This window comes from Tachysurus vachellii, chromosome 1, assembly GCF_030014155.1.
Source record: "Tachysurus vachellii isolate PV-2020 chromosome 1, HZAU_Pvac_v1, whole genome shotgun sequence".
In the NCBI taxonomy this organism is placed as follows: domain Eukaryota; kingdom Metazoa; phylum Chordata; class Actinopteri; order Siluriformes; family Bagridae; genus Tachysurus; species Tachysurus vachellii.
Window position 1 is genome coordinate 33,144,185 of NC_083460.1, and position 25,953 is coordinate 33,170,137.

The 25,953-nt window shown below is 36.8% G+C and overlaps 3 protein-coding genes across 5 annotated transcripts in view; 2 read left to right on the forward strand and 1 right to left on the reverse strand.

The window, feature by feature from the left end:
* adamtsl3 (ADAMTS-like 3) overlaps nt 1–16,379 on the forward strand; it is a 169,629-nt gene extending 153,250 nt beyond the window's left edge. The window contains exons 24-31 of the mRNA XM_060883894.1: nt 3,045–3,227; nt 5,084–5,206; nt 5,964–6,176; nt 7,779–7,962; nt 10,154–10,358; nt 10,991–11,097; nt 11,208–11,422; nt 14,623–16,379. Of these exons, the coding sequence (XP_060739877.1) occupies nt 3,045–3,227; nt 5,084–5,206; nt 5,964–6,176; nt 7,779–7,962; nt 10,154–10,358; nt 10,991–11,097; nt 11,208–11,422; nt 14,623–14,741 (1,349 nt within the window). The 3' untranslated portion in view covers nt 14,742–16,379. The remainder of the gene's footprint in view (nt 1–3,044; nt 3,228–5,083; nt 5,207–5,963; nt 6,177–7,778; nt 7,963–10,153; nt 10,359–10,990; nt 11,098–11,207; nt 11,423–14,622) is intronic.
* Nucleotides 1–25,953, forward strand: part of efl1 (elongation factor like GTPase 1) — a 292,867-nt gene that overhangs the window by 154,248 nt on the left and 112,666 nt on the right. The window contains exons 1-2 of one of the 3 annotated variants that reach the window (XM_060883912.1): nt 21,359–21,412; nt 23,268–23,370. In XM_060883912.1, the coding sequence (XP_060739895.1) occupies nt 23,280–23,370 (91 nt within the window). In that variant the 5' untranslated portion in view covers nt 21,359–21,412; nt 23,268–23,279. Of the gene's footprint in view, nt 1–21,358; nt 21,483–23,267; nt 23,371–25,953 lie in introns of those variants that run through there. The other 2 variants (XM_060883920.1, XM_060883929.1) reach the window with 2 other exon arrangements.
* saxo2 (stabilizer of axonemal microtubules 2) lies at nt 16,567–21,022 on the reverse strand. Its single transcript, XM_060865085.1, has 5 exons — nt 20,847–21,022; nt 20,432–20,611; nt 19,636–19,838; nt 17,057–17,963; nt 16,567–16,621 (listed from the first exon to the last, which is right to left on the reverse strand). The coding sequence occupies exons 1-5, from the start codon at nt 20,882–20,884 to the stop codon at nt 16,567–16,569; spliced, it is 1,383 nt and encodes a 460-aa protein (XP_060721068.1). The 5' UTR covers nt 20,885–21,022.

A 25,953-nucleotide genomic window follows, 5' to 3' on the forward strand; every position in this document is an offset into this window, starting at 1 on the left:
ACACTATTAGTGTATGCTTACACTAAGGAGGTTTGCACTACACACTAAGGAGGCGTCTCACCATCTCACCATCATTATACCTAACTATGATCAAGTAAATCGCTAACATGAAATACTACTGTAAAACATCCTTAACTATAAGATTCTATGCAGTACCCAATTTTATTTATCTTTATATGGTTTAAATGGACTTTTTTCTTTGAAAAACATTTTTATAGTACCTTTTTTGTGAAGTTAAGAGGCTTTTGTTGTCAATGACTACGTATAGTTGATGAAGTGCATAGTAAAAAGAACGTTCCTCCAGGACAATGACGCTACATAAAGACACAGAGCTACGTAAGACAACACAGAAGTAAGGGCTAAAGAGAAAAATTAACCTAGTCACATAAAATGCGTGTGCAACCTTGTGGAAACAGTGCAAGAAAAGAGACAATACACTACAGGACAGATACATAAAATAGTGCCAAGACGTATGCAGGCTTTTTTCTAAAATATTTATAACACAATTTTAGAACACTCCTATCAAAATTTGTGTATACTGTATACATCAAAAGGGTGTGAAGCACAAAGGATAAGAGGCCATGCTGTTTAATATATCAGTATTACAGGCCTCCTGTGCAGTGCTGCATGACTTACAGTGCTGCATGATTTACATTTCACATCTAGTAAACCCTAGTTTTTAAGCTGTGATGATTTAAAAACAAATTTGTGTACATGTGGGAATTATTGTGGGAAATAACTAACAAAATATTGTGCACTGTTACAAAGAAAACTAGTTGGGTTGGATTGGTCAATAGTTCCTATCTTATTGGGAGTATATAGAATTGGAGGGTGGGGTTATTTAATGAGGGGTCTAAGATTTATATTACATGGGAAATTGATTGCATTAAAATATATACTGAAGTTTCTGAAACCAAGAATGTTTGAAGTGAAAAGGAGATTGGGTTCAGTACTTAACGAACAAACAGACATTTTGTGAGGATTCTAAAGGTTACAGACGTGTTCTTTATGTTTAACAACAAAATATATGCCTCTATATTTATAATCGTTATGTTGGCAAAGTGGAACAATGCTGTTTTAGGTAGAAAAAATATATATTAATCAGTAGTGTTTTCAGAATTTCAGAATATTATATTATATATATATATATATATATATATATATATATATATATATATATATATATATATATATATTTATATATATATAAATTAATATTAGCTATGCTTATCTCTCTCTATACTTCTCTCTTTCCAAAAGAATCACCTGGCCTATGACTATTACACCCAGAATATTACAGTATTAACATATCACAATAATGCCCCCTAGTGGATAAAGGAGCAACACTTATGAAGAGGAAAATGCCATTTTAACAACTGAGCAATGATTTATTGACCGTATTAAACCATTTTGTATAAGTTAATATCTCATTTGTTTGAGAAAGTGTGCCCAATCTAGCATCTTGTGTGCCAGCCTGGAAATATCTGCCCTGTTTTTCCCCCTTCTGAGGTCTGCAGATTGCTCAACAATATGTCAGGGCTAATGTCTCCCCTTTGTAAAATAAGGGGTTGTAAAGCTCAGACTCAGGCAATATGCTACTCATTACCTCAGACAGGATGTGTCTCAAGGGAGCAGACTGTAGTGAAGCAATTTGCATTCATTATGGCCATTTGTACAAGTAATTTGTAGCGGTCTTCAGGCCTCGCGCTACTCTGCTCTGTTCGACCAATCTCAGTTTACTCCACTCTTGTGAATGGCCATCGCTCAAAATACTTCCAGTTCATGTTTAACATCATTTCTGATCCTAAATCACTTCTGCTGTTTCCAGACTAAAGCCCTGGTAAGAAAGGATCCTTTAGTACTTTAATACTCCTCCACTACTTTAAAGACTTGAAGGTCTGATTTCCTTCACTATACAAGTGAAGGAAATTATTTCCAACCATATGAAGGAGCTTTCTGCCGATATAGGGCAGATTGCTCTTTTAGCTGTCAGAAACATAATCAAAAACGTATGAAGGATTTGTAAAGGGAAGGGAGGGATCTCTCGTTCTGTGTGCGTGGAGACTGTGATGTGATTGCACATGTGAGCTCAAAGGCTGCCCTTAAATTGTTTTGAATGACTTGTTCTTTTAGTTATTTCATGGTGATCTAGATAGAAACATTTTTAAGAGAGTAAAAAGGTCTACATCAAGATACATTAATTTTATTTTGTTCTTCATTGCAAATGTTCTCAAGATTTAAAGGTCCATGAACACAAACCTCTTCAAATCTTCCCACAGGTTGTCAACAGGATTTAGAGCTTGTCTCTGACTGGGCCTTTTCTTTGATTACTTAAATTTGTGTTTTGGGTTATTACTTGGGTTATTTTTCAATTGTCTAACAGAGGCCTGTAGAGTTTGTGTGTATATATAGAATACTATTCATATATATAGAATAGTATATGACGCTACCTATGATTCCCTCTATCTTGGCTAGAGCCACAGTCAAGCTGTAGAGAAGCAGACCCATAGTACAATGCTGCCACCGTCACTTTTTTTTTGTTTCATCGAGCCACCTTACCCTGTAGCCTGATCTTTGCAGACCATGGCTGATCTTTATTTGTGCTTAATCAGAGTGACTTCATTGATGAATGTGAGTTTGAATGCGATTAGTTCATTCTGAGAATAGCCACATGCTGTTGTATTGATTGTCGTAGAAGTTTTTGTTTGTTTGTTCCTAAAGAATTTAATTTAAAAGTGGAAATAGATATGAGTTATCTTGTTTTCTTTTTTAAACATCAAAGAAACCTGTCATTAAAAAATAATAGTGTGTAGATTGATTAGATCCACGGTATGTACTCAATACCTTTCCCATATTTTGATATTTTGACTCAAAGCCTGTTGCATCCCCTGTCCCATTCTGTAAACTAAATATACACTGTCTCCATTACTTGGCTTACACACAGCATCTGTTTGGGTTTGATTAGAAGCAAAACACTTATAACGATTGCATGGCAGTATGCTTTCACTGATTGGGAGTGATTTTTTGTGCTTTTCTTGGAGCAGGTGTTCCTCAGCCGAGTGTGAGCTGGCACCGCTTAGAGGGCGAGATGGGGGCCAACATTATTTCACTCACAAATGGCTCTCTGCTACTTCACAATCTCACGCTGCAAGACGATGGCATTTACAGCTGCATAGCCTCCAATCCCATTGGCAAAGCTTCAGCCTCTAGCAGGATCCACGTAGTTGGTGCGTTGCTGAATGATTTTCCTACAATTTCCAAGCTTTGTTATACTGTAGTTTGCTTCTTTTTTGACAGGGAAACCCTTATGTGATGAGGACAACAGTTGCTCACAGGACACCCTTCACACACATGCAGTATTCACACATTTATTTGAACATAATATATAGCCATTCCACCTACTGAAACTAAAACTGGGAAAACTAGAGAAAAACCTGCAATAAATGTATACAATATATAAAATATACATGTAAATAGACCTGGAAATGATCCTAAGGAATCCTTAATGAATTTTTTATCTTTTTATCGTCTTCTGTTATCGTATTTCAGTCTTAAAAAATTCCTAACTATTAGCATGGAAGGATGCAAAGCTAAAAGCATTAGGTTAGCATCTGGAGCAGCATTAGTGTTTGTCATACGTGTCATATTTAATTAAATGTGAAGTTCAAATTTCCCTTGCTGACCATGAGAGACTTATTATAATACAGGAAATTGGTGGTGTTTCTCTGGTCTTAATCATAGGCAAGACTCATCCACAGCTGCAGAGTCCTTAACTCATTTGCTTTAATGTCTAGTATGAGTATAATATCTGGAATGGGGTCACCTTTACTCTACAAGATAAGGGACCAAAGTGATTGGGGGGAAATAATGAGACAGCCATTAGAGTCCGCTTGTGTAATCATATCTAATTATCATCTAATGGTAGGAATTGAAGTAATATCCTTTTAATACCAGTGTCCTGTATTATATTGGCTTTAAACTCTGCTTTGCATTATTTTCAGTGTTGTATAAAGTATTAGAAAGCAATACTTGAGTAAAAGTACAAGTATCGTACTAGAAAAAGACTTTGGTAGAAGTGAAAGTTACCTTTTAGTATCTGATATATACTGTAAGTATCAAAAGTAATTTTCTGATATTTAATGTACTTATGTATTTGAAGTAAAAGTAAAAAGTAAAATTTCAGTGATTTTCGGTAGGCATAATACATTGGTAGGGGCCAATGGTACATTGGTAGGGGCAAAATACAAAGAAACTGTCCTTAAGGGAAAGACTGTGTACAAAACCTTACTGAAAAAAGAATGCATATCGAAAATGTGTAAGTTCAAAACGTAAATACAGTCATAAAAAGAGATGACCAAAAGTTCAAGGTGTCTTGCATGATTAGCTAGTTTGTTAAACATTAAGGAAAATATTCAGACTAAATTGGAATCTGGCATTCCAGTTAGTAATAATTACTAGATAATAATATTTAATCAAATGCTTTTTAAGTTACATTGCAAACAAAACTTAACTAACTAGCTAGTTCAAAAAGGCAATGTAGAAAACTTAATGAGCTAATTTATAAAATTTAACTAGCTAGCTAAGTTATCAAGCTATATTTGAAAAAGCAAGTTGCTTAGCTCAGCATACATCTTAATGATGAATATTAAAAGCCAGTATTTCATTTTACACAGGAGGCAAATAAGACATCTTTACACTATGAATGATTAACTGCAGAAAAACGCAACATTATTACTAAGAAATAAACTGCAGTAAACCAAAAAATCGATTTTTAATGTCTGCTGAAATGAAAATGTAAGAAGTGAAATGAATGTTTGTTGTCTTAGCAAAACCATTTAGTTCAAGCATTTACTTTCAATAATACTTAAACTGTGCTGTCAATTATCAGCAGATTCTCTTCACTCCCAGTCAGCTGTTAATCTAGATGATCGTGATCTTTTGTCAAATAAATAGAAGTCTATATATAAATGTCTCTGAGGGAAGGAGTCAGAGTTGTTTTTTTCTTTTTCTAGGAGATAGTATCTAATAAGACAAGCTTCTTGTTGAATAGGACGATTGTGATTGGATTTGTTTTTGCTTCTAGATGTCGGGGCAGTATCTTATGATAAAAGCTCCATGTCGAAGGATGTGATCAGGAAACGAGTTGTAATGGCCTCTCGTGCTGGAACAGTCATCGCAGTCAGACCTGGGGACATCCTGAGGATTGGTAAAGTGCTATTTCTGATATGAATGACTGTGTGTGTGTTTGTGTGTGTGTGTGCCTTGAGGCAGTATTGTGAGTCACTACTGGTCAGATTGATTAGAAGAGTGGCGTATTATGTCTGTACTTTGATGAAAGATCCTGCTGTCACATTCAGGTGGGTCAAACAGGTTAAAAGATAATGACATTATAAAGTATAAGATCCTATTTTCTACTTGTAGTTTTTCAGTGGGTTTCATATGTGACACACATTTTATATTGTCCAGAACAATTAGGGAATCACAAATGATCATTATATCACAAATGATATAAAAAAAAAAACAAACAAACAAAAAAAAACAACAAAAAAAAAAAACAGAAAATGTGACAATATTCAATATATAAAAAACACCTTTTTGTAAATTTTGTATTTTTGTTTTTTAGATTTTGTATGCTCTGGTATTCCATGCCTACTTTGCTTATCATCCTTTACTTTATCATCAGACAGCATAAATAACATATATTCACCCCTGTATTTTGGAGAATTTTGCTAATTTAAAATGTATAATGGTGTTATTCAGCTTGCCATCAAAGTTTTGTTTGATTCCATCAAAACTGTGGTTTATTTATAAAATAGTTTTGAGTTCAAAACAATGCATTTTTGTTTTGTTTGTGGTGAAGCTGATAACTGTAACAGAGTAATAACCTGCTTTTACCTGCATTAATGTGCCTCTATTATGAAAATTGGGATAAGGATAAAGCTGCTTTTTTGTTTTGTCCACAGGTTGTCCAGTAGTCCCAAGCCACAAAAAACCCATCATATGGTCATATGAGAACCAAACCCTGAAGCAGACACCGGGTCTGCACTACCAAACGCTTGCTGCAGGCCGCATCCTAGAAGTGCACACTCTGAGCAGCAGGTCTGAAGAACGCTTTGCGTGCCAAACCAACACAGACAACCAGATGATCTCTGCCTGGATTCATATCCTCTCACAAGGTCGGTATCTGTGTATACAGGTGTGTGGAACATAGTAAATCATTTGAAAGTGAAGGAATAAACGAAACAAATCACCTTCCTCAAACTTATGGCTCTATAATAGGCCTGAGAAGGTCTCTAACCTTATTCTTTCCACTTAAAACACCTCATTCATCTCACTCACAAGTTTCTTTTGTATTTTTCCCAGGTCATATTTTAACTTGAAGCTTTTCTGCCATTCCTCCATATTCAAAACTAATTCGGAGGTTTGAACCCAAACCGTATGTGCAGAGTGATTAGTTAAAACTAGAATTGAACAGAATTAGTGAAGCTTTACAGATATTTAAAGTGCAGCATAACTATAAAGTAATAATAGATCAGAGCATTTACCTAATAAATGTACCTCTTTATAGCTGGTTAGTATCATGATCTATTATCAGCAAATAGATCATGGCACTGTGTCCATTGTAATCTTTTGTATCTAATCTTGGATGTTCAATTATAGTTGACAAGTATAAAAGTTATTAATACTCAGTAGAGCCAAAGTTTTGTGGACACTTTTTTGGAATATCCCATTATAGATTTGGTCTCCCTTTGCTATGATAATAAACACCATTCTTCTGGGAAGGCTTTTCAATAGATTTTGGAGTGTGGCTGTAGGGATTTGTGCTCATTCAGCCACAAGAGCATTAGTGAAGTCAGGCGAGAAAGGCTGTTATGCATTTTGTGTTTCAGATCATCCCAAAGGTGTTCACTGGGGTTGAGGTCACTGGGCTGTGTGCAGGTCATGTTGAGTTCTTACGTACTAAACTTCGGGTTCCTACACACTAAACCATGAGTTCATGTTCATGTTCATGTTTTATACACCGGAGCATTGTCATGCTGGAACAGATTTAGGCCCCATAGTTCTAGTGAAGGGAAACTGTAATGCTTCAGCATACAACTGTTTCAGCTATACAACTGTTTTGTGGAAGAATAACATTTGGGTCTGAGGGTCAGGTGTCCACAATTAATGAACATGTAAAGTGTGGTGTATTTCATTTTTTAGCATTTTTTCCTTCGTTCAAATCAAACAGCCTTGGTAGTTGTTGTTGTTTTTTTTAATACGTTTTGTAGTACAGGTTGTCACACTTTAGCACACCTCTTTACTATTTTCACTAACGCAGGAGGGATTGTTTTAAATGTTAAAAAAAAAAGAAATATGTTCAAATAAAACATTACCATTGTTCCCAGAATAGGTGACCCTGACCAGGCATACTTGGTTTTTATAGAGGATTGAATGGCTGTTCCAATGAGCTGTTCTTTTTCTATGTCAATGTGTGATTATGGAATTTTATGTAACTGGACTTTTGCCATTTTTGTTGAATATGCCTATAGAATTGTATTCTTGTATTTTATTTTTTTTATCTAGTCTTCAAAACACATTTATATTCATAACTCATGCTGTCATTGTGTGAACTTGATTCATATTTGACCTCAAACTAAATCTTATAATAATAATAATAATAATAAATAATAATAATAATAATAATAATAATAATAATATAAATCAATAAATAAATTATAATAAGAAGAATAATGTGGCAGAAGCTGCTGCAATGTGTTTCTTGTGTTTGTGTGCAGAATTTGAGTGGCACTTAGCTGAATGGAGTACATGCAGTGCGAGTTGTGGAAATAAAGGATCACAGAGCAGGAAGGTTCACTGTGTAAGTGCCAGCGGGCACATGATGCCACCCTCAACCTGCCAACACCTTCCTAAGCCGTTCTCCCTAACACGGCCATGCAATCTTCACAACTGTCCTCCCAGGTAACCTGTAAACTCCAAAGTGCAAAAACACTCTGCATTCTTTATATACAGTAGAGCCTTATTATACTGGCATGGCCAGAATTCTGGTTTTCATTCATGAATTACCAAAAACCTGTTATAGCGATACAAATGCTGACTTATTAACTAAAAACAGTGGGAATGGTAACTTTTAACAGAAAGTATGCCAAAATGTCAAATATGTTTCACGTTGCAAAAGGGATTAAAATAATTTCTACACTTAGACTGTACACCAATTTAGTAACAGGGATTTTTGAAGGGTATTCATATCTGAAATCAAACAATTACCTGATGTGATTAACTCACATTTTCACATCAACATTTTGCTCCTAATTTGTCTCTGCAGTTCTGCTTGCACAATGAGGACAGTTTCATCCAGCTGTTGTCTCTGATGGTTTCACCCTTTTCTGCTATGCAGAGTCTAAAATGCCACTTTATTGCCTTTTCAATACATTGTCTGATTTCTAACAGTACTTATACATCAAATATCAAAATATAAAGTCATGGTAAGTTGGTAGCTCAAGTGTTCCTGGTTCAATCCTGGGCTTCAATCCTCAGGAGCTCCAGCTTTCTCAGACCTTTAAAAATATTGGGATTGTATACACTTATGGGCCTCTAGGGGTTAATTGTTCTACTGCTTCGTGTCTAGTGTCTTCATATCTTTAGATAAGCTGTAACCGTGACCAGGATAAAGAGCTTACTGAATGAATGAACTAATTAAAATTAAGCTAGTATTTTATAAAGAAGTAAATTTAAAAACTTCATTTCTGGGACTCCATTCTGATCCTTAGTTTCTAATTTGGTCAATTTTGTAATTTGTTACATGTGAATAAATTTGGTTTGCTATTATTATTTTTGTTTGTTTAGAAATAATGAGTTCAAGATCACTCAATTCTCTAAGGTGGTATTGCCTGAAATCACCTTTATTTTAACACCATCCAGTTAAGCAAAGAATCAAATCAATCAAGGTCCAGACTAATGTGTAGTCCTGATCATAGCATTTTCAGCCATATTCTTACTAACATACTGTATAGTGGCGTCCAGTTTCTGTCTATAACAAATCCTCAGCAGATGATGGATGACTTTGCAGACTCAGACAGTGGATTCAGTAACAGCTGGATCATATGCAGAGCAAACCTAAGAGCTGCAGCACAAACCTTGCTGACCAACCTGTTAAAAAAACTCATCTGTCATCCCTGTTTTAACCTCAACCTTTCCAGGGGGTTGGATAAACACTTCACAGGCTCATCAATCAAATAAAATGAGTCCATCGAGTTGTCTTAAATGCCTTGAAGGAAAAGTTCATCCAAAAATAAAATGCACACAATTTTTCTTGTATTCCAAATGTAGTCGATCAGTCGAGAGGCTAATGCTGCTGTCAAGTAAAAAAAAGGCTATTCTTGTACTGAGTGAAATCTACTGTATATACATGAACAAAAGAACATCACAAACATTAGATTGGACAGCATCCATTCTGAAGCTGGAAGCAGTTTCTGCCTTAGCCATAGTTAACAATATAACATATTGCACAATGCTAAACTGGTAGATATGAGCATCTCCAACTAGTTCATGGAAAGCAAGAAGCAAACATTGAAATCGAGGGGGAATTATGGGGGAAATTGTGTACATTTTATTGTTGATCAAACTATTACACTTTCACTTACACTTTCACTTTATAACATTAATTCTGAGGTGTGTGTGTGTATAACAATTTTTAAAATATGTTTATTATTAGCCTTATATTATGTGGAGTTTCTTTGTATTAGCCAATACCATAGACATGCAGCGCTAATACATGAGATATCTCATATACTCATTCACATCTGGGGCAATTTATCTTATCCGGTCCAACTAGTGGCATGTTTTTGGAAGGTAGGAAGAAACCAGAAATCACTGAGGAAAGCCACCAGCAGAAAGTCGACACAGGCAGTAACCCAAGCCTATGTGTATTCTTTAGCACAGCAGACTAAACTCATAAGGTCATTATTGATAAATCAAAGGTTTTTGCACAGAAAGAATAAAAATGTGCTCTACCAGGTAAACGACTGATCAGAATCACTGTGTTAGATGCTTTATGCCAGTCTTCAAATCTAAATAATCTCTAAATGGTCTGGAATAAACACAAACCTCAAAAGAATATATACTAAGAGTGTGTGTTGTGGATTTCTCTCAGCTGGGGGTCCACCGTGTGGTCCAAATGCTCCACATCATGTGGTCATGGTTTCCGGCAGAGGCGAGTATCATGCCAGCGGCTAGAGGCCAGCGGGAGCATTCAGGTTTTGGCCGATGCAGTGTGTGAAGGAATGTCACGCCCTGAACACAGAGAGCCGTGCGTTTCAGAAACTTGTGCTGAGTGGATCAGTGGACCCTGGGGACAGGTAGCTCTAATATTACTTCAAAGCAGTACCATATGATTTTAGATAAAAATGATTCCTCAATGGATCTATGCCTTAAGCAAGGTATATGGATTCTGTTTGGAACTTTGAGCTCTTTCCTATTCTTCCCATCCATTCCCATCCCTTAGATCCTTTTCCCAGTCTTCCATTATATTCCTTGCATTCCCCTCTCTTTATATCCCTTCCCTTTGATTCCATTCCCATCCTTTCATTATACTCCTTCCCTTCTCTTCCTTTCCTTTCCCTTCCCTTCCCTTCCATTCCCTTCCCTTCCCTTCCCTTCCCTTCCATTCTCTTGATCCCATTTCCATTCCCATCATTCCATTATACTACTTCCCTTCTCTTCCTTTCCCTGTCCCATTCCCATTTCCATTCTTCCATTAAATTCCTTCTAATCTCTTCCCTTCCATTGCCAAAAAGATTATATCTGCGTCGATACAACCTTTAATTTTGTATTCAAATTGATTGTCCGATCAGCCAAAGGTAAAAAAATGGTAAATACTCCTTGCATGATTTATCAAGCTTGTACATGGTTTTACTCGTTCAACACTTTATGAACTCATGCCCTATGTGTTTAAAACAATGTATCTATTGTGCAATTGTTTTGTATCCAGTGTTCCGGCCGTTGTCTCGGTCCGGCAGTGGCGACTCAAAGAAGAACAGTGATGTGCAAGAAACTGAATGACTCAGACACCAACACGGCATGTGACCCCAAAGAAAGGTGTGCATTAAATCTTTCTTTCATACTGTCAAATCATTATCACACACCTACACACACTCTGCTTTCAATAAAATCACATACACACGCTGACTTACATTTCCTGTCCTCAGACCAGCCTCGGTAAGGAACTGCACGTCAGAAATGTGCAATGTTCACTGGAGGGTGTTGCCATGGCGGATGTGCACTGCTACCTGCGGAAGTGGCTTCCAATCACGCAGGGTTGAATGTGTACATCATAATAACAACAAGACCCTTCCTGATCTCCACTGTGCCTGGCAGCATCGTCCTGTCACCTGGCAACACTGCAACATCACTTCCTGTGGCAGTATGTTTTTCCCCTTTTCCTCATAAATCAGTGGTTCCTAAATGTTTTGCTGTCCTAGTACCTCGCATGCTCCGTACCCCCTCTAATTATATATAAACACCCACTGACCATTTTATTAGGAACAGCTGTACACCAGCGCTTTCATGCAGTTATCTAATCAAGGTGGCTGGAATCTGAGGTACTAGTTAGCACAGACTTACAACTTGGAAGCTGAAGATTAGAAAAGGTCCAGGTGATACCATGCTCAGTCAGGAAATCACATTTTCCCTATACTGATGTTTGATGTGAACATTAACTGAAGCTCTGTTTCTGTCACACAGCTGTGTGATTTTATGCATTGCACTGCTGCCTCATACTTGGCTTTAAATATGCTTTAACCATACATTTTAATATTATTTATACTTATGCAATACATTAAGATATATACATAAATATACTGAGGTGCTGCTGGAGTGCTACTATCAGGTAAGCTTGCATCAATGGTTACACCACAACGATATGTTGTAACCTGGTCTGCAGTTTACCTATGTGATTGGGCCACATTTCAACTTCTGAACTTTTCTCTATGAGTTTGAGATTTTGTATTCGTACACGTCCCAATTCTCTACTAAACTGACAAATATACACTCCAATACAACAGCTACCACATCCATGAAATCTAAAAAAAAACAACAAACAAAACAAAAAACGGTAGTGATTGGCATGTACATTATTATGATTATTTACAAAATATTTTAAATTTAACAATATTTCAGACTTTTGAATGAAATTCTTAAATGACAAGTATCTGACCAATTTACATTAAAAAGTGTGAATTTCTGGTCAGTTACAATTTTATTCTAGATCTGTGGTATAAATTCATGGCTATTAAGTCAAACTAAAGTGGTTATGAGTTGTTTCTGTTTTCTTCTTTTTTGATGCGTCACGATACCGCTTTTTGACCAGAGTCATTGACTCTGAGCTGATGAGACACATCTGGTTTGAATTTGTTGCAGGAAGAATAAACACACAGTTCACTTTCTAGAATCTTTAAACATTCTGCTTTTCTCTCTACTCAGACCACTGAGGATAATTAAAGCACAAAACAAATCAAAACAAATGTAGGTCTCTGAAAACGTTTCTCTTCTAAGCCTAATTTCTCTTTTCTCTAGCTAGTTTTAGCTAAACAATTTACATGTGATTAGCTGCAGCAGAGGATGTGCAACAGAAGCCGAGATGGATCATGCGTAGTGTCTCTGAATGAATGTGTAACTTATTGTTGCAAATTAAAAAACAATTACACCTTTAAGATTTTTAAAGGCACTTTGATTTAAAGGCTGTTATATAAAACAGTCTCCAGAGTCTAGCTGTCTGAACCTCTTGGATGGAAATGGGGTACACTCCATTTTCAGCTGGAGTTATTTCATAAAGGCCATTTTTTTCAAAAAGACTTCCAAACCACAACATCTGCTCACTAATAACAAGTTCAGGACAATGTGCCATCCATGCTGGTGTATAAAGTAAAGAAGAAAAAAACTTACATCAGCTGCCTTCTAAATATGAGCAATTTCTTTATGCATTTTAAGCTCCAGCTCTCTCCAACTACCACGCTGACAGGGTTGTATAAACTCAGCCCAACAAACATATCTCATTCTGCGCTTTCGCCTTTTCATCACCTTTCTCCTGTTTCTCTTGCAGTTGAGTGAACTGCCAATTGAACTAGGGAGTAAAGAAATGTGCTTCACAATCACACTTTGTTTTAAACCTGCAGTTTTGTTTTGCTGACTTTCTTGCCTTTTTTCAAACCTATATGATGTCCCTTTGTGTAATATATGTATTATGGTGTTTGGGACATCCAACAGAACAGCTTCAATGCACCTTGGCATTGATTTTAGAACTGTACTATTGGGATAAACACCATTCTTCCAAAAGACATGATGGTAGTAGAAAGCTCAGCCTTCTATAGTAACTTACTCCAGATTTTCCAGAAGAGGTCAATTAGGTTGCGATCTGGTGACTATGAAGGCCACAGCATATGATTTGCAGCAACCCTTCCTTTCTAAAACAGACGTATTCTTTTTCCTCATGACGTCCACTTGCCAGTTCTTTGGGAAATTGCGTCCCTCTTCTCTACCACCACCGCCCAATATAACCAAGGATATCAATATACATATAAAAACATACAAGGCTACCCCATTTGAGCAGGGATTATATTGTATTTTATTAATTAGCTAATGAAAGGAAATAGCATAGAACCACTTGAAAAAGAGTCTTATAAAGTCTAACAATCCTGATGAAGAATAATGTTTAACACTGTCTGAGTGCTGACTAGCATGGGCCAACAGAACAGCCATGTTTTAACTATCTAATTATCATTATCTTTATTTGTACAATGTTAACATTTAATGTTTGTTTGAATTTTTGGCTCTTTGGACAGAGCTCAAAACATAACTATTGTGAAATGAGGGATAATTTTGGTTTTGGACTTTTGGTTAATATTGGCGAGATAGAAACCCTCAAAAAATGTCTGAAAAATAAAGCATTTTTGTTCACAACAATCGCAAAATACTCACAAACCACTCTTGTACATTCCTGCAAAAATTGCAAACACAGGATTCTTCTTTTTATCTACTACCAGTAAAGATACATGAAGCTTTGATAGCTGAACTCAGGTTTGGCACATGTGACTCAAAGAGGGCTTTAGTTGAATGCATGTTGAGATGTTACACAATGCATTACAATCAATGCTGTGTAAAAGCTGTTCATTTTTCCTCCAAATATCACAGAGTTTACTTGACTTTTGCGTTCATTTCTGCACTTTCAAAATCACGAAATCAATGGAAATAACGGTTTGTTTAATTAGTTCACTGGCACATAGTGTTATATTTCCCCTACTTTATGTTGGTATTCCACAACATAGACACCTAGCGTTCATTTCTGAGGATGTGCACAATGGATGCTCCAAATAACAGGCTCATGTTAAAAGCAAGTATAATTCAGCCTTAACCTTAACACCACAGTTTAAACAGTGCTGCTCCGACCTTCTTCAGAATTCCTCCACAGCATAACACACCCACTGGTTTTTCCTTTAGTTTGTCTTGTACATTTACATCATCTGTGCATTTTCAGACTTTGACTCATTTTCTGTGTGTAAATATATACATATAATATGCACATATATAATGTATATATAATGTGTGTTTACTTTCTTCTCCATGTAGATGAGTGTAAGGATACAACTCATTACTGTGCAGTGGTGAAACGCCTCAGGTTGTGTCCCATTGAACTGTATACACAGAGGTGCTGCAAGTCCTGCTCAGAAGACTCTGGCACTATCTAGTGCTCACTGACGGAACATCTCAAGCTTTTACATCACACTGACTTCTGATCACTGCTTTTCTTTCCAATCCAAACACATGTGGAAAAAATCTGATGTGGAAGAACTCCAAGACTTTGCTGCACAAATGATGAGAGAGTTCCATTTTTGGGACATGGCCGAGTTTAAGTGGATGCTCAATGAAATGTGGACTAAAGGGAGTTCAGGGTGTGCATTGACAATTCGCCACTCACACAGAAAACAGCACTAATTCAGCTCTCTCCTTCTCATCATTATATAAAGTTCATTTATCAGACTTGTGTGTGGAATAATTTATAAGACTGTGTTTTGCTCTATATTTAATCATCAGGATGAGAAGCAGAGAATATTTGACCATTCACATGTGTGAAGGGAGGTTAACATAAGATAGTTACAGCTAGATACAGCTGAATTGTACATAGGGTACTTACAGTAGATGAAAATCCAAAAGTATGTTAGGGGCAACACTTTATCGGTTATCTAGGTACTGACTTCATAACATGTATATAAGCAGTGAATAACATGCTTATTAAATGATTTAAAGGATTGACAGTATTGGCAAAATACTAATTTCCCAGCCATTCAGAAACCACGGAGAATAAAAGTCCAAGAAGGTATAGTTACAAAGAATATACATTCAAAAGGAAAAGAAGTGATCACTTTTATCATAGAATATGTTTATATCCAATTAAAATTTATTTATTTCTTCTTCTTCGTATTATTATTATTATTATTATTATTATTATTATTATTATTATTATTATTATAACTCTAAAAAGTTCATTGTGTCATTATTAATAAAGTTTGCTTTCCAGCTGAAACTGGGACATGGAAGTCTGAAACACCAATAACCAGACTTCAGCAGTTTAGATTCTGATTCTTGTGGCCAGAAAAGTGTATAAAATATAAAAACTCTGTGGCAAATAACAAAACATCTGAAACTGAGACTATATAATGACATATAATTATTATAATTTGTTTTATGTTTCACACATCACAACAATGGGAGCATGTAACGTATAAAAAACTGACATTAGCAGCTGTTCATTGATATTCATGTCTTATTCTAAAACAATTATTCTGTGCTTATGCATGTGTTATGAAGACATTATGTAGATCACTTCAATGTATAAAGGAGTGAAATGTCTTTGTTTTTATGTCTATAAGATCACATTTGAGTCTCCAGTTGCTACGCCTTTCAAATGTACTTGTGTGTGTGTGTGTGTGTGTGTGTTCAACCTATGTGCTGCATTTTAAATTAATTCTTGTACATAATGTTTTTTAAGTGCAATATTGTACATTGAGTGTAGAGATTTGGGACTTATTTTCTTACCTGCTAGTGTAGTTTACATTGTAATCCATATTTAAGACTACAGAAAACCTTATCAGTTATTCATGTGAATAATCCATGAATTTATGTCCTTCTCTAAACGCATGCAACTTAATGACAGTCTGAAATGTTTAAATAGATACACAAACCATGTGCTGAAATAAGTACAGTTATACAACAGTATTTGGCTACTGATGTGTAAAACATTCATCTTGTTCTAGAGGGTAAGAGGTTTGATGAAGGTTTGATCAATTCTCTGTGTTATAAAGAAAATAAATACACATTTTTGAGAATTTGTTTATTTGACATTTTTATCATTGCTTTTGTATCATTTTGGCACATAAATATTTCTTCACATTTACATTTTTATACATATAAAACAATTATATAATACTTATTATGACTTGATGAGTGATATGATAGATGAGTTTATTATTATTATTATTGTAGCTTTGACATCACAGACACTGCGTTAGGAGCCTACAGCTCACACTCTGCACACTTCTGCTCCTCGGAGCTCAGTTCACGGAAGAACCTGGTTAGACAAATAGATAATAAATGCAAGAAATACAATCAGAGATGTATCAGAGAAATATATTATCCAAGAAAACAAGGGATTAGCAGCATTGTTATACTACACATAAGGTTCAAAATGTTAAAAGGACAAAGGTTCTATTAAAATGACTACTGTGATTCTCCATTGATTGACATTTATTTGTTTTATTATGCCTTTAGTATGCTTTTGTAGCTAGAAACAGCAGTTACCACACCAAGCAGTCAACCCACAGCAGAAAACAATTGCAAACAAAAATGTAGAGAACTGTTACTACTACAAGAAGTGTCTTTGAACTAGGTAAGGAAACCAAAGTATCCAGAAGAATACCCTGAACCATGCAGAGATATGTTGCGGTATAATATAAAAGGCATTAATAATAATAATAATAATAATAATAATAATAATAATAATTACCTGTGACCTCTTTCATCAACCCTTTCAAAGACAAACCCCGGTATTGTCTCAAAGCTGGCTGGACACACACTGCTCTTTTTGGGAGTGAACTCAATGCGGTATGTGGTATCACCATCGAAGGGTTCTTCGCTCCGCAGTGGGGCAGTATCTGGCTTGCAGCTAATATTTGGCTGCAGCTGGTGCTGGATGAAGTGGGCCTTAAAGGTGGTTGTGTCCTCCATCTTTCCACTGCCTCTGTGGATTTCCTGGGGCTGGCGGATTAGTTCTCGGCGCTGGGCTTTCCAGGGTTTAAAGTCCTCCTTCATGGTGGTAGTGCCATCGAAAGGTTCAGAAGAACAAGTTGGCCTAGACTTAGGCCTAACAGGGATGAATGGCTGGATATGGTGTTCGATGTAGGTTGTGCCAGTTGTTGTGGTCATATCCATTTGTTCTGTAGGAGTCACATACTTATGTACTGCTTTGTGCAGATAGGGTGGAGATGTATCCCACGGCTGGAATCTATCTCGAAACTCAGTGCTGCTCTGGAAGGGGGTATCATAGGATATTCTGCTGTATTCAGGCTTGCAGCTCTTGGGCATTTGGCCTGGAAGGCCCTGGAAGTCATGCCGCTGTGTTGTGAGGTCTTGGAAAGGCTGGTCACTGGGTTTGTACTCATGAGGAGCTTTGACTAAATGCAAATCCAATGGGTGAGGGACATAATTCAGCTGGTTAGTGGTCACTCCATCAAATGGAGCATCAGACAGCTTGGTTAAAGTTTCAGGTTTAAAGCTCTCACGTGGAACTAGACCTCGAGGAATAAAATCATCCTGGAATGTTGTGGCATTTCCAAACTTCTCAGTTGGTGGATGGTAGGCCACCTTTGGTTTGAGGGACTCCCGCTTGTTAATATCCCACACACAGAAATGTTCTGTAAGTAAGTAAGAAGTAAGTATGTAAGGAAATAATTGAGTAAATAAATAAATACGTTTTGCTGATCAGTCATTTTTCAAATTGATGAAAAAAATCCCAAGAAATGTCAGCATGGTATGAAATGCTTCCTATCTATAAGTACGTCTGAATAAGGATGTACTTCCTTAGCCATTTGAGGAAGTTTAACCTGCCACAGGAGCTGCTGAAACAGTGCTATTCATTCGTCATTGAGTATGTTCTTTGCACAGCTACAAAATCAGACATCAGAATACTACAGAGAACAGTTCGGACTGCTGAGAGGATTATTGGTGCTCCCCTTCCCACCCTTCAAAAACTGTATATATCCTGATTGAGGGAAAAGGCTCAGAAGATCACTCTGGATCCCTCACATCATACACATTTTAAACTTTAACCATCTGGCTGGCGATACAGAGCCCCAAATACCAGAACAACCAGGTACAAGAAGAGTTTCTTCCCCCAGAAAATCTACCTCATGAACAGTTAAATATTCCCCCATTATGCAATAAGAATGTGCAATAATTCTACATTTAATTGTTACTACCTCCATCCTAGTACATCCCTGCATCTCATTCTATTCTATTCAACTCTATTATCTATAGCACAACTGTACATACAATTTATTTGTACATACATATTTACATATGTGTATTATTATTATTTTATTTGTATTATTTATTTTTCATCTTATTTTTATTGTCTGTGTGTTGTTGTTTTCTCTGTGTACTGGAAGCATATGACACTAAAAGAATTTCCTTGTATGAAAGGAATACTTGTCAATTATCTTTATGATTCCGATTCTAATTCTGATTCCAATTCTATTTGACCATTCTGATTCTATCTGACCACTCGATTCTGCCTGCATGAAAGCTCTCGCAGTTTCACTTTCAACCTTTTTTTTTTTCCAAAGCAAAAATAGCTCCTCCTATTAATTCTTATATTTGTGTTCAATATCAGCTGGCCCAGAACTGAGCCTAGTGGAATGCCACAAAATATATAAAAACAATACTTGGCTGTTTATTTGCAAAATACAACTTATTCACCATCACCACATCAGTCTGCAGTCATGATATTTATGGCTGTATATCTTTGAGCTGCTCAATTTTTACAGATTAAAAATGTGCATCAAATTCATTCATTCATTTTCTACCGCTTATCCGAACTACCTCGGGTCACGGGGAGCCTGTGCCTATCTCAGGCGTCATCGGGCATCAAGGCAGGATACACCCTGGACGGAGTGCCAACCCATCGCAGGGCACACACACACACACACTCATTCACTCATGCAATCACACACTAGGGACAATTTTCCAGAGATGCCAATCAACCTACCATGCATGTCTTTGGACCGGGGGAGGAAACCGGAGTACCCGGAGGAAACCCCCGAGGCACGGGGAGAACATGCAAACTCCACACACACAAGGTGGAGGCGGGAATCGAACCCCGACCCTGGAGGTGTGAGGCGAACGTGCTAACCACTAAGCCACCGTGCCCCCCGTGCATCAAATTATTTTTTATTATTTTATTTTTAGTCTTACTTGACATATGTTTTCCCGTCCATATCTATTCCAGGATACGACATTCATACCAAATCAAAAAAGAAAAACCTTGAAATTTAGCATTCATGAGTACTCCTTATACTTCTGTATTACCTGTATAGGTTGGTACGGTGTCCATTGTTCCTTTAGCACCTCGAATCATCTCCTTTGGGCGCCGTGGGAAAACAGGCTTTATCTCATAAGGGGTAAACTGCAGCTTGTATGTAGTGGACAAGTCAATCTTGCCTGGAAAAGGTTGGTATTCAACCTTTTTTTTGACTGGGCGACGGGTGACTTCATAAGGAACGAAATCAGACCTGATGCATGTAGAAACCAAATGTTGCAGGGACAGCGATTCAAACCATACTTTTGAAAGCAATTTTAAATACTAGTCAATACCATAAAAAATGTATACAGTACTATGCAAAAATTTAAGGTACCTACATTTTTACATACAGTATTATACCTGAAGAATTATTTTGGCAGAAGAATTGTGTATTCTTCTTCTTCTTCTTCTTCTTCTTCTTATTATTATTATTATTATTAATTATTCTTATTCTTATTATTGTTGTTATTATTATAATTATTATTATTATTTAAAAAAATAAATAAATATCTATATAATAATAGCTATAAAATAGCTACAGATACAGAAGACAAGAACATACTAGGTAGTTACTGATTAATGTTTTATTTGTTTAGTGATTTATTCAGTAACTGTTTAGGAAGTCCGGCAAATTGCTAATAAACAATTATTTTGCTTATACAAATGAAAATATATTATTTTTAGCCATCTTTGCTTTAGGATGAGCAACTAAAGTAACTTTAAGTAACTACAAATTTTACAATGTACTGTGTACATTAAATATGATATATGGTTATTTATTAGAAAGAAGAAAGTTTTGTTTACCTAAAGGTCGTGATGTCCTCCATCGGTTCAGAGATCTTCTGTACTTCATGTTTGGGTTTAAGACTCTTGGGTGGATAACAGTTCTTATAGCCTGGGTATTTCTCAGTGTACTCACTCACATCAACACCCTGGCTGTCCTTAATGTAGAGTGATGTGGGCTCTCGTATGCAAAAGTGGCGTCTTCACACAGGGCAAGAAAGAAAATGCATGTTTGTTTTTAAACTCATTTATCTTCATGATTTCCTATTAAACGAGCTCAGTGATCTGGATTAATATGGAGGAGCCAAAACAATCCTTGGTCTAAAATGAACAACTTACAAGAAAACTAATTCAATTTATTATTATTGATCAAAGTAACAGAAAACTTTTGCAAATTATTTATTATTAATTATTAGAAAACATCGGTAGGTCTTACCCACAGTTGCAGATTTTACACACACAGAGGCTCTTCATGTCTGTATCACTGAAACAGGACTGACTTTATTTCTCACTAGCCGCACTCACTATACTGCGCTCGTGACACAGCACACGGGTTTCTATGGCAACGAATCGCCATGACAACAAACAAGCATCTTGACACGCCATCAAAATTCCGAAGGTCATCGTTTTGTTCTGTTCAAGCATTCTTATAACGTTTTAACATTTAAACATATGAACTCTTTAAATATAACTAGTTTGCCACCACATGCTCAAAACTACAGGACCCATAATCCTCCAGTCTAGAAATTGACCCGGATGATACACATTGTGATACGACTTTTATTCGACTTTTATTCGATATTTTATTTCACAAAAATCAACAGCAATGAGAAAATTTTAAACTTTCCTTTCATGTCAATCAAGGATTCATTCAAATATTTACACCATACGCGCTCATTAGCAAATCGTTCAAATTCTAATAATCCTATTGGGAGATTTGTTTTTAACGTCACAGTGACGTCACCACGTCCCTTCTCTACTTCCGGGAAAAGAGACAACAACGTGAGTAGAGCCTGTCATATGTTTCTGCTGCTTTACTGATTCCTCCGGTTTTTGCAGCTTAATTACACGGGTTTGTATTTCAGTAGCTGTGTACACGCACCTTCTTAACCTTAGCGGAAGCTAAATGCTTTAGAAACCCGACATAAACTGTAACTGCGTTAGCTAGCGAACTAGCAACACGGCTAACGTTACATGTTTATGTAAAGTACCACATGTTTACTGTACATTACAGTGAGATAACACGCATGCGTAAGGATTCATTCTTTTTTTCCTGGGATGCTGATTGCTATAGCAACAAGTGTTGGCTGCTACCGCTGTGTGGTAAAATCGCTGGAAATGTTTGAGTAGTTTCACGCAGGACATTTTGCAGAGGAAACAAATTAAAGCTGCTTTGGCAAAGTTCTAGAAACATCTACGTATATAAAGTCCTGTATTGTCTCTGATGCACATGGGAAACAGAATTGTGAGAATTCAGTAAAAGTTAACCAAGCTGCGTTCTCTAATGGGGTTAAGGATTGACATGATGAGGGACACCAAATACATATTTTTTTAGGGACAGGACTATTAACAACTAACGTTAGCTTAAATAGTTATTACTATTTATGTCTAAAATCTTTTCAATGCTAAATTTCCCGTTAAAATATGTTTTACTTTTAGATATATAATGTGTATGTGTATATATACATATATAACCAGTACCACACACCCAAAACCCCACACTGACTGCTGCCACACAATACACTGAGCACCTTACTACTGTAGATTTCCATACATTTCATTTCTAATATTTATTTTTATTTTTTTTTGTAAGGAAGATGTGCAAAGTAAGAATTTCATTGTAAGGTCTATACCATTGTGTTTTCACTGTGCAGATGACAATAAACCTCTTTAATCTTGAATCAATGAACAGCCTATCGTAGATCAATCCATCCCAACTGCATACCGTAGACCAAACATAACCCAGAGCTTACCGTAGACCAAACATACCCCAGAGCTTACCGTAGACCAAACATACCCCAGAGCTTACCGTAGACCAAACATAACTATTACTATTTATGTCTAAAATCTTTTCAATGCTAAATTTCCCGTTAAAATATGTTTTACTTTTAGATATATAATGTGTATGTGTATATATACATATATAATGTTTATATATATATATATATATATATATATATATATATATATATATATATATATATATATATATATATATATATATATAAAAGCCATTGAATATCTAAAAACTAGATTTTATTTTATAGTTTATCATCTTTGATGACTTGACAAAAAACTTCTTTGATGTCTTGTTTTCTACTGGTCCAGTTTGCATTAAATCTAATGCTCTCCAGAACACGCGCCCTGCCCCTTAGTAAAAAACAAACAAACAAAAAAGGCTGTCGAATCGCTTTACAGTAGCAAGTTAGCATCAAACATGGTCTTTCATTTTGTTTTGTATGTGTGCATGCTATTCCTCTTCCCAAATAACCCCTGTGTGTCGAGATGTTTAGAGTTTATATGTGAAGTACGTATATAACTGCTCTCGTTCCCATTCTCGGTGGGTAAATTAACAGTGAGAAATTCTATACATTTTAAAACATAATAATAAAAAAAAAGCTCTTATTTATCTGGTATGCAAAGCCAATGTTAAGTCTTTTTAGATCTGGTTCAAAAGGAAATGCTTACAGAATTGATATTTGTGCTCAAGTCATTTGAAGTGCAGTTTGATTAGAAATCGTCCATAATATAGGCAAATTCAGTTACTTATACCAGAATTTTAACTATTGATGTATTGTTCTATGAGTGTTGGACAAATCTACTATGTTATATTCTGAACATTTATCTTTCTTTCTAGATTATCTTCAAAATGGGGCACACGAGTTTAGAAAAAATCATTGCACTACAAAAGAAAACCTCAAACATTAGAAACATCTGTATTTTGGCACATGTGGATCATGGTAAGTTACAGTTTGTTGTCAGGATTATTTTGTACAAATTTTAAAGGTAATTTGGTTTTGTTGCTAAAAATTTGGATTCGCTTGATCATGGCGCCCACCGTGGCTGACGTGTTTGCTACGCTCTCCCAATACAAACAAAATTCTATGTGTATTAGTGTTGTCATGTGTCATAAACGCACAGTTCATGCATGCAACGGTGAGATACAGCAGGGAAGAACTCCTGGACATAGGTGAAGTTCATCACAAACTTAAATATCGCCTGTTGGACTGTAACTTTTTACTACGCCTGGGCCCATACAACACCGCCCTGCAAGACACAGCAGTACCGACGTCGTGCGAGCGCGAGAGGCGCAGACCACGAACAGTGCAACCAACGCAGAGACGAGGCAAAAGAGGCGGACTACATGCTAGGCTAAAGGCTAGGGCTATGTAACCACCGTTACCTAGTCTACTGCTAGCTAATATCTGCTGACTCGAAAATAAGATGGATGAGCTGAGAACCAGAATTACAACCCAGCATGAGATAAGGGAATGTTGTTCTCTTATTTTCACAGAAACCTGGCTCTCGGACAAAGCGACAGACTCAGCTCTCAGTCTTTACACACGCACACCATTTACAGCAGAGAATGCACATCAGCCTCGGGAAAGACCAAAGGAGGAGGTGTTTGTGTGTATGTTAACAACAAATGGTGTGGAGATGTGCAGGTTGTTGAAAAGCACTGTGTTTCTGCTGGCTGTTTACATTCTGCTAGAAGCCGATCACGTGACCGAGCTGGGAATTCTTCTCAATGTCGCCAACAGACAGGGGACTTTTAGATGCGGTGTTCATTGTGGCTGGCGATTTTAATCACTGCAACCTCAGGAATGTTCACCCCATGTAATACCAACACGTGTTCTTTCCAACAAGGGAGAATAACATTCTTGACCAAGCGTACAGCAGCGTAAAAGTCGATTACAAGGCCGTACCTGGCCACACTTAGCTGTCAATGCTGCCATCCGCACAGCCCTCACACACTTGGAGAGTAAGGACACATATGTGAGAATGCTATTCAGAACCATCTTCAATGCAGATAAGACCAAGTAAATGATTATTGATCTTATTAGAAGGAGGAAGGAGCAGCACATCCCAATCTACATTGTTGAGACAGAGGTAAAGACAGTGAAAACCTTCAAATTCCTTGTAACCTACAAGGACTTCACCTGCTCTCACAATTCTCAGCAGCTCTTGAGAAGATCCCAGCAGCGACTGTACTTAATACGAAGGCTTGGCATGTCAACCAAGATCCTCAGCATCTTCTACACATGTAGAGTTGAACGTGTGATCACCAGCTCAATCACGGTGTGTTACGGAAGCTCATTGTTCAGGACGGGAAAGCTCTCCAGCGGGTCATAAAAACTGCACAATTTATCTGTGGAGTGGCCTTACCATCACTCCAGGACATTTACAACCACCCGAGGGTCATCCGGAGGGCCCATAATATCATCAGGGATAATACACATCCTCTGAGTGTGAGATTAAGGACAAAAAGACTCACAAACAGCTTCTGTTCACAAGATATTAAACTCCTGAACAACACTTAGCACCAGTACCACACACCCAAAACCCCCCACTGACTGCTGCCACACAATACACTGAGCACCTTACTACTGTAGATTTCCATACATTTCATTTCTAATATTTATTTTTATTTTTTTTTGTAAGGAAGATGTGCAAAGTAAGAATTTCATTGTAAGGTCTATACCATTGTGTTTTCACTATGCAGATGACAATAAACCTCTTTAATCTTGAATCAATGAACAGCCTACCGTAGATCAATCCATCCCAACTGCATACCGTAGACCAAACATACCCCAGAGCTTACCGTAGACCAAACATACCCCAGAGCTTACCGTAGACCAAACATACCCCAGAGCTTACCGTAGACCAAACAAAAGAGCTTACCGTAGACCAAACATACCCCAGAGCTTACCGTAGATCAATCCATCCCAACTGCATACCGTAGACCAAACATACCCCAGAGCTTACCGTAGACCAAACATACCCCAGAGCTTATCGTAGACCAAATTATCCCAAGAGCTTACCGTAGACCAAACATACCCCAGAACTTACCGTAGACCAAACATAAGAGATTACCGTAGACCAAACATACCCAATTGCTTACTGTAGACCAAACCACCTGCTTAGTATAGACCAGACCAATTACTTCACAACAACAAAAAAAACCTGCCTCCAGGTGGATAATACACATATCCAACAATATTCTGAGTCATTTAGCAAAACAAATTTTAGCGATCTAAAAATATGTAAGGTATGCTGTATTTTTGATATTTACAGACATTCCTGGGCAGAAATATGCCCCTCTTTGGTTTGTGTCTCAAAAATTAATGTAATTCTTTTACCCCAAAACTGAAAAAAAAAAAAAAGGAAATTGCACTTAAAAATTCAAGGACATTTTGACGTCTGCTTTCGAGTTGATTAGGCCCATGTCCATTTTGCTCCAGGGGATGCTCCTGCTATCAAAGAATTTGATCAAAGGGAAAAGAGTTTCACTGTGCTGTAATGTATGTCATAAATAAAGCTTC